This window comes from Cyphomyrmex costatus, unplaced genomic scaffold (genome assembly GCF_001594065.2).
Source record: "Cyphomyrmex costatus isolate MS0001 unplaced genomic scaffold, Ccosl1.0 scaffold567, whole genome shotgun sequence".
Taxonomy (NCBI): Eukaryota; Metazoa; Arthropoda; class Insecta; order Hymenoptera; family Formicidae; genus Cyphomyrmex; species Cyphomyrmex costatus.
The window spans coordinates 316,112-325,586 of NW_017279855.1; the positions used below are offsets into that span (position 1 = coordinate 316,112).

General features: G+C 31.7%; 2 protein-coding genes across 2 annotated transcripts; one reads left to right on the forward strand and one right to left on the reverse strand.

Moving 5' to 3' along the window:
* Positions 1-601: 601 nt before the first annotated feature.
* LOC108779250 (DNA-directed RNA polymerase III subunit RPC5-like) lies at positions 602-6,808 on the reverse strand. Its single transcript, XM_018546626.1, has 8 exons — positions 6,770-6,808; positions 3,584-3,831; positions 3,324-3,508; positions 3,027-3,199; positions 2,342-2,540; positions 1,637-1,833; positions 1,158-1,321; positions 602-951 (listed from the first exon to the last, which is right to left on the reverse strand). The coding sequence occupies exons 1-8, from the start codon at positions 6,806-6,808 to the stop codon at positions 684-686; spliced, it is 1,473 nt and encodes a 490-aa protein (XP_018402128.1). The 3' UTR covers positions 602-683.
* Positions 6,809-7,246: 438 nt separating this feature from the next.
* On the forward strand, positions 7,247-9,260 carry LOC108779244 (nitric oxide synthase-interacting protein homolog). The gene is made up of 5 exons (XM_018546617.1): positions 7,247-7,543; positions 7,939-8,050; positions 8,431-8,825; positions 8,907-9,015; positions 9,089-9,260. The coding sequence occupies exons 1-5, from the start codon at positions 7,368-7,370 to the stop codon at positions 9,158-9,160; spliced, it is 864 nt and encodes a 287-aa protein (XP_018402119.1). The 5' UTR covers positions 7,247-7,367; the 3' UTR covers positions 9,161-9,260.
* Positions 9,261-9,475: the final 215 nt, after the last annotated feature.

Consider the following 9,475-nt stretch of genomic DNA (forward strand, 5'->3'; position numbering starts at 1 on the left):
ATTTGTGCGTATATGCGCATAAATTCAGAATTGCGTCAATAAATATAGCACACAACATACTAATATAATAATATACTATATTTGTACGTCGCATTAAGAATTAATATTTGGACACGAGTCTCAAATATATTTTCGGAAAACTCAACTTCCAACACATAGTTAACGTGACATTATACAGGGTTGCCACAAATTTTTAATCGTAAAATTTCCTGACATTTCCCCGATTTACTGACAAAATTTTGAAATTTTTCCTGACTTTGAATAATAAATATTTTGCAATGTTTCTTGTATTTTTATCGTAATATGATAAAATGTTAAACAAGGCAATAGTGCACTAGTACCGTAAGATCACGGTAAATCATAAAGGTAAAGAATTATCAGGCGAGTTGGCTTGAAGAACGAAGCGGAATGATCTTATCAATGATTTTTATCAATTATGGTGCCGTAATATAAATAAATTTCTTTACAGCTATTTTATTTTTCCTGACAAGTGTACTAAATCCCTGACTTTTCCTAACTTCACTGACGCATTTTTAAATTGCCTGACATTTCCCTTACTTGTGGCAACCCTGTTATAGAATCATCTCACGATTTATAGCGAAGCAATCACGTGATTCATAGATACGACATGACAACGATCAGAGTGATGTGTAAATTTTAAGCTACTGATGCACTGGTTTTGGTCACGTGGTTTCTGATATTTTTCTGGAGCGACTCTTCTTGTGCTTAGCCGATTCCGTTATTGCGCCGTCGTTATCCGACGCAGATGATTCTTTGACCAATTTTAGACCACGGCTGACGTTTCTCTCTTCATTTTCTGAACCTAGCGATTCTCGATTCGATTTCCGGCGCTGACGCTGCAGTGGCTGATTCTGCGCCTCCATCGTTTCGCGCAGATGTTTTCTCTTCGCATCCCAAAATATTTGTTGTCGCTGGACGATTTCGGAATGTCTACGAATAAGAACATGATTAACGCTAATTTCTAATGTAATTTTAATAATGACGGATTCAATGAAAAAATACAGAATTGTATAAAATCATATAGAATTGGAAATACTTGAAATCAATTGAAAAGGACATTGGAATAGCAAAATATTTGGTGAAGAACGTTAGATTTGGCTGAGATTTTCTAAAAAAAAGTCAACGAATTGTATCACCTTTTGTAGAAATCCCAGTTGAGTGGTTCTTTTAGCTTCCAACCTTTCCCCGATTCATTTGTTCCAAGCTCCGTAAAAATCTGATTGATTTCTTCTGATGGTAACTTGATGACAGACGAAATCGATTTGCGATTAAGATACTGTTGTTCAGTAAATAATAACAACTAAAAGAAATACAAAAAACATTATATACGTATACTTCTCTTTGTATATTTAAAATTGTAGTTGAGCTTCTTTAACTTTCTTGAACAACTTTTGCAAGTAAACAAATTTGATTGCATAAATGTCTTAGGAAAAATACATATAAACAATATATTCAATAAACGGCTTTATAAAATTAAATGAAATAATAATCAAAATTGATATAAAAAAGTAGTTGGAGTTTATTATATTTTAGCGTAAAATTCGAAAATTCAGAAACTAAGAAATAAAATTAAATTTTAAAACATAATTTTTTACTAACAATTTTGAATACTCACAATATAATCACGAGCTCTACACATGAATTCAGAGGTGTTGTTTTGAGGAGAGAGACTGTCTTTGGGATATATCAATTCACTATTTACGATCCAGTTACCCTGTACCAGCATAGCTACTTGCTGCAAATACCTAAGTATTGTTGTCGTATCATGCTCTGATAGAATTTCGCATAACTTTGCAAAGGATATGACTCTCACTGCAAACAATTAAGTTGTTTCTATAAAATCTCTACGTGTGATATAAAAATATGTTTAATTTATAAAATCAACGTTTATGCTAATACAAAAAATCAACTTTTATATGTTTCTAAGTATGTGTAATTAAAAGACAAAAATTTGTTGTACAATGTACATTTTGTTTCGTGTTTCTTGCTTTTAGTTATTTTCTACATCTTGTTCTTTTGCCTCTTATTTTGTTTAACGTTTTTTATTACAGATAAAAGTTAACAAACTTTGGAAGAAACAAAAAATACGAGGCAAAAAATATAATTGTCAATAAAATGGTTGCAAAGAAGAAAGACAGCAAAAGGTAAAAAGCAAGAAACAGGAAACAAAGAGCACATTGTAGAATAGGCTTTATATATAGAAATATAAAAATGTTTTTTTTTATAAAAACATTATGATTTTAAAGATATTTAATATTAAATATATACATATATATTTTTATATCTTTCTTTTTTTCATCTTAAAATGTCATTTTCTCACCTTGTTTCACGATTGTCCTGATTTGGTCTAGCAAAGGCAAAGTTAAAATGCGATGAAGATCTATCTGATCCTCGGAGGTGGATTGCAAATAGCATTCATCAGGTATCTGAGGTACCAACAGATGCAAATAATTTATCTGATCCAAATTCAGATTATTTATCGATTCTTCCGATGAGCAGAACATCTCCATCCGTGTTGACTACAAAAACAACCGAGTATTTAATATTTCAATATGTAAAAACAATATGAGATAAAACGTAGGTAAAATATGTTGTTGCATTTATTTTATTTGTTGCATTTATTTGTTGCACTCACAAAATAGCGTCTTATATTTAGTTTGAATTTGTACTGGGGATGACTCAATAAGAGTCGAAACGTATACTAATTATGATTGAATAAATGTTATTTATGAATTCTAATTTATTCAAAAGACAAATTGATTAAAATTGCGTACCAATAACAACGCAGCATTCTCATTCGCCCTTAAGAACTGTAATTTTGTAAAATATGTTGTTGCATTTAAATATAGCTATGTTTGTAAGAAATAAACTAAGATCCTCCTGTCGGGCTGTGTGGCTCTGCGTTCGAACGTCCAACATTTTTTCTCGGCCCAACTCTTACATGCTAATTATACTTTTCTTTAAACAAAAATTATTAACTTCATGATTATATCGAGATAACCTACCTCAGCTTGCTCATCGTAAGCCGGTATGTACTTTGTATGTATCCAACGCTCTTCCTGGCTCTTTCTGTGGTGATGTTGGAAAGATTGTTCCTGCAGTTTCTTCACGTTATCTGGCAGATGCCTAGCGAATGTTACCTTCACCGGAATGGGATTATTTTCCTCCTCGTCATCGTCTGCATTTTAGCAAATGAATTTGTGAGTGTTTCTCATTCGCTTATGCCAAGCTCTAGAGGTTTAACACAGGCTATCTCGGTAAATGTATTCATGTACAAGTCAGTAAGGAAAAATCTCTTTTACCTTCTCCAGTATTCTTCATCCCATTCCTGTTATTTTCGTCTAAATAATCGCACTGTAACTTCATCTGCAACATTGTCTTCAATGGTGTGATGTATAACTCGCCATCCTGAAAGATCCCGACTGCGAAATTTGAGCAATCCGACAAAGTCCGTTCTGAAGTTAATACAACCTTATCCATCAGTTCTCTAAGAAAAAAAATAAATTTTTTTATAAATGTAAATTAAATTTCTACCAAAGATTATTTAAAATTTCATAATCACCCATCAAACACTATTTCATCATTTTCTGTAGATTTTTCACTTGTTTTTAAAGCTAACTGCTTTCCCATGGCGTAATCGTAAGAATGTTTGTTCAATGTATCCATTGAAAGTTCCATACGAATTTTCTGGTTTTCAGGTTTAATGGAAGTCTTCAAGAAGGTAGCATTGGGATAATTGTCTTTGACATATGCAGGGTATTGAATAATAAATAATTTATCCGCTAAAGTCTTGGAAAGGTACACTGGTATCTGTATAAACCATTTCTTTTATTATTTTTTACAGATAGAAAATATATCAGATGTACAAATAAATAATTCAGTATTTTTTATAAAATCTTGTAGACACCGTTATAGACAAGAAAGAGTATAAGCTATTATAAAGTGACTACTTTTTAAATTCTGAAACACAATATAACTGTGTTTGGGAAGTGCACTATTAGTGCTATTTATGTCATACTATCCTTGTTTCACATCTAATGGACAATGAAGATAGACTGATATAAATAGAAGTATATAATAGCATTTCTCTGAACTGAACTTAGGTGTAGTAAGCGGGGAGCACAGACTCTTGCATAACACATAAGGCATAAGAAATACAATCAATCAGAATTCTTTATTTCATGGAAAAAAAGGAAACGGAGAGCTTTGATTGATAAATTTTCTTATGCTTTACATGTAATGTATTATGCAAGAGTCTGTGCTCCCTATCTTATTCCTACAGCGTTTTCTCTTGGGATACACCAGGATACACTAAGTAACCTTGCGCTATATACCAATTGCGTGTAAGTGCTGCACTATACTATATAAATATATATATACACTAGTGTACATACACCATGGTATACACTGGGTACCTTCCAACAAGCGATATAGATGACACAGTATATCAGTATGTTCTTATTGTTCACCAATGTTAAACAAGGATGAGATGATCCCTGTGTCATACTGTGTTGCTTATTGGAAAAAAAAGGCATCCACTACTTCATGCTATCGTCGTGTTTAATCCTATTGCCGGTTGACTTCCATTTTCAAATTTTAAATGTTACACTGGCTCTACACCATCCTTTTGAGATTGTGTAGCAAAATCCTTCATACATAAAATTTGCACTACACTATAGCTACGAAATTTAAATATTACACCAAATGAGTTCGTCTACCACCAGCCAAGGAAACACCCTACACTGTCTGAGTGTTACATTGGTAGGCGATAATGCAGCCAAGAGAAAACGCTACATAGTTATGCACACTGATGGAGTCTCAGAAACCCCAGTGCAATTTGCTAAATCAAGATTTTTTCGTTTTTGAACTTTTCTTTTTCTTTGAACTTGTATATATATCTTAAAACTTCTTCATTCTATCGACTTCAACATTATAGGCTTGTTCCTTAATCAATTCTCCATTAATGGAAAAAAAATTAATTAAAATATGTCTATTTTTATGAAAGTTATACTAACAAATATGGATAGGGTCTCAGAGACCCAAGTATGCATACCAAGTAAAAAAAACAATATGTATAGGTAGAGTTAACTTTAACAAATTAATCAATTATTTTTCTTACATACGACTGTGACTGATGAATTTCTTAAGGTTTAAATCTACTGATTTGAGTTTACTAGTACAGTTTACTGAATCAGTGACTTACAACTTACACCTTACATCATTATGAATTTTACTGTTTTTTTATAAAAGAAGGATAGAAGTGTTGAAAGCAGTAAAACAGGACACATATTGAGAGAGTTAATTGTTTTACATTATAAAAATTTAAAAGTGGAGCAAGTGTCTCTTATCCCCCTTGTGTTACATCCATGACTAAAATACGTAACTTGTCCTGACTGCTAATACGCGCACGAACAGACGGGACATCCAAAATTGTGGGACCGCTGAGCGGATTTTGTGTAAACGCAAGACACATGTGAGTCTAAGTCGGCAACACTTTTCAAAAGTATGATAAAAACACCCGAACTAAGACGCGTCCGCCCTATAGATGAGTGATGCAACAAGACTATTGTCATTTGTCGTGTGAACATTTACTAGGAGAAGTCAGGAAAGTATTGGAAAAATAAGGGATTATTTTTATATAAAAAAAAATAATTAATTATTTATTTGTGCATTTAAACTCTTAACAGATACTGAAGGTCTTCATAAGTCTTATGTATCCATTGTAAATAAAGTTTGAATTTCTGATATCGATAATTGGTTGTCTTGCTCAGTCTACGTTTGATTCTTCAACTGATTAGTCGTTTACACTTACACAATGTTTATAATTTTATCAGTATGTTCCAATTTGTGTCTTTTCATTTTATTTTATTTTATTTTATTTGACGAATATTATCTACTAATTATGTGGACACATCGAAGTAATGTTGATCTATTAATTTTGTTTGATTTCCTTACTTAAGGTAAGTTTTCTTTTAGAAAAATTTTTACATGTGTGTGTGTGTGTGTGTGTGTGTGTGTGTGTGTGTGTGTGTGTGTGTGTGTTTTTTAACATTTATAAAGAAAGCTTTTTTACCATCGTTTCAGAGATATTGTTTTACATACGACTTTTCAATCATTATAAACCAATGTTAATTTTCTGCAAGAAGACTCACAAGACTATAATATGGAATTATGGTGAACGATCTTCAATGACTAATTTTGTCTGCTGTATTGTAATGTCTGAAGAGGGCTCAATCCAGAGCCGAAACTTGTAACGTTCTTTATACATATTTTTTTATATTAATGCTTATTTCTATTTTAATTGTATTATATGATTGTTAGACGATTTAATGTTGAATAGTGTTAGGATTAATTTTATTGAAAATGACTGATTATATATTTTATTGTGAAACGAAGATTATTATACTGACTCTTTAATCGCCCTTGACACCATTTTGTTTATTTAAACTCTAAAACAAGAAATAATTTGTATGTTTATAATAAAACCGGTCTTTTAAATCTAAATAAATTATTTAAAAAAATATATATAGACATTTTTTAGCAGATCTAATAATTTCTTTCTTAGAGACACTTAAAATACACGAGTTTAAAACGAAAGAAATAGAGGTCATCATGACTAAATGTCAACAGTGTTTTAAACCACGTGTTCAGAAGTAATAACTAACCTAAAGAAAACTCTTAACGTTAAATAATCTTATTGAGAGCGAGTAAACCAGTAAAAAGTGAAATTGGTATATATAACACTAACCTCTTTCACAACGGGATCATCTATTTCCGTAATATCCATCGTTGCTACTTTTTATCAGAATAATTCTTCAACTTTTGATATTTTATGATGATACATGTGCACGAAACATCTTTCGAAACTTTTCGAATAATTTAAATCGAAATGATTCGTGCTGCCATAGTGAGAGCAAGCTAATATGAGCCAATCGAAAGCATGACCGGGCTATACTCTATATTTCTAGGGACTCTAAAGCCCATTCTACATTGGTCGTATCGTAGCATCGTAAGTGTCGTGAGACTTCTAATTGACACATCGGATTGGCTGTTGCAACAAATTTGTGACCTGCGACGCCTACGATACGACCAATGTAGAATGAGGTCACGAGCAAGTGAGAATGCCGCCTAACGTTTTCTGTGATTGGTCAATTCGCTTACTGATTACGTTTACGGCCTTAATGTTTTTCCACAGTTTTTTCTATGCGCCATGGGCTTTAATTTCTCATTAAAAATCGTTGAGGTCGCTCGTCCTCCTTCATAATTACCATTATTACTTCAGTGTTCAGTTTACATTGTCAAGAGGGGATTAAAAAGAATTATTACTTTGCGAATTTTCGATCGCAATGACACGACATGCAAGGAATTGCACCGCTGGTGCAGTGTACACGTATCATGAGAAGAAGAAGGACGCTGCTGCATCAGGTTATGGCACCAACACTCAACGAGTGGGCAAGGACTCTGTCAAGGATTTCGACTGTTGTTGTCTGACTCTACAACCCTGCAGGAATCCAGTGATAACGTAAGTATCTTACATTATGAATCTTGAACTGGGTGTTTATTATATATGTAAAAATTTGAAGAACCTAGAAATTTCAGGATTTCTTTTTTATTCTACAAATCAGGAATTTTATAAAATTTTATTAGTATTCAGAAAAATTTTGGTTTCTTATTATATAGAATAATATTGTTCGTATTTTTTGATATTGACAATATTATTATGTAAGATTCCTATTATAATGTGTGACTTGTTCATTTCTATTAATTTCAATCTCTTATATCTCAACATACATTTTTTAGTTGCAAACATTAGACTGTGATTAAAGATAATCTATATTAGTAAAAATAAACATGTGACATATATCTGTACATATATTTGTGTATTTTATTCAACATTAATGATCTCCATTGTTACAGGAAAGATGGATATTTATTTGATAAAGAAGCGATATTGGAATATGTCTTGACTAAGAAAAGAGAATACACAAGGAAGCTAAAGGAATACGAGAAGCAGAAGCAAAAGGAAGAGGTTAAATTCTAGATAATCTTTAAGCCTAATGTACAGACTATATTCTGGAAGCATTCTTTTAATACTGTTAGCACATTCCATCTTTTAGTGCTTTTCATTTAGTGACAAATTAACACAAGTGTGTTCTCATTCTATCTCTATTACTCATTGAATATCAAGAAAAATACATGTTGAATAATATTTATATCAACTTGTGTCGCTAAATGAAAAAAGTTTTTTTAAGTTCATTAAATGATAAAGATAAATTTCAACACACCTTGTATGCCAGAAGTCTTGTAGTACATCTGTACAGTTAGTTTTATTACTTTTTATTAAGTCTCATCGAAATTATCAGATAGCTTGAACAATCAATATATTTATGTATCTTGTATATATTACAGGAGCAATCGCAAGAACAGACAGCCAATGAAGAGTTGAAAAAGCTACAAAATTTTCTAAAGGGTGAGAAAACCATTGTGTCAAGCAGTTCCAGTACGACAGATGGAGATTCAGTCTCCAACATGAAAAATGGTAAAGACAAGATGCTACCAAGCTTCTGGATACCTTCAAAGACCCCAGGAGCGAAGGAAGTTTCCTTACAAAAGCCTGATAAGACCATTTACTGTCCTGTCAGTGGAAAGCCATTGAAAGTGAAGGATTTGATTCCGATAAAATTCACAGTGGTTGAGGATCCAGATGATAAGAGATCGCTTATCGTTAAACAAGCGCGATACATGTGTCCTATCACTCACGATGTATTGGGTAACAATGTCCCTTGTGTTGTGATAAAAACGACGTAAGAGAATTAAATAATCTCCTGTCTTGCATGAAATGTAAATAATTTTTTTGTCATTTTAAACATTTTGCACACTTATAGCGGTGATGTAATCACAATGGAATGTGTGGAAAAACTAATAAAAAAGGATTGGATTAATCCTTTAGATAATTCCAAATTGACACCATCTGATATCATCCCTCTACAAAGGGTAAGTAGAGTTAGTTTTGAACAGAATAAGAATAACCATACAGAGAATAATAACCATTTTGATTATTTTACAGGGTGGCACTGGTTATGCATTAGTTAATGATTCATTAGAAGGTAGACACGAAAGGCCAGTGTTACAAGCGTAAAAAGGATTTGTTGTTGCTCCATTGTATATAAACATCTTAATCTCATTGAGAAAATACAAGGATTGTAAATATTTTACTGTATTTTACTGCAAATATTTAATTAGGCATATAATTAAGTATTATTACTTTCTATATATACTTACATAATGTACTATAATAATTTACAGCATTAGAAATGTATGAAAGTAGAAAAAGGAAATTATTTCAACATTAAAAAAAATAGCTAAAAACATTTATATGTACTATATGTTTAATTTTATAAGCTTACATATGAAAGAATTTAAACTTAGTTTATGAATTCATTTATATGTAAAA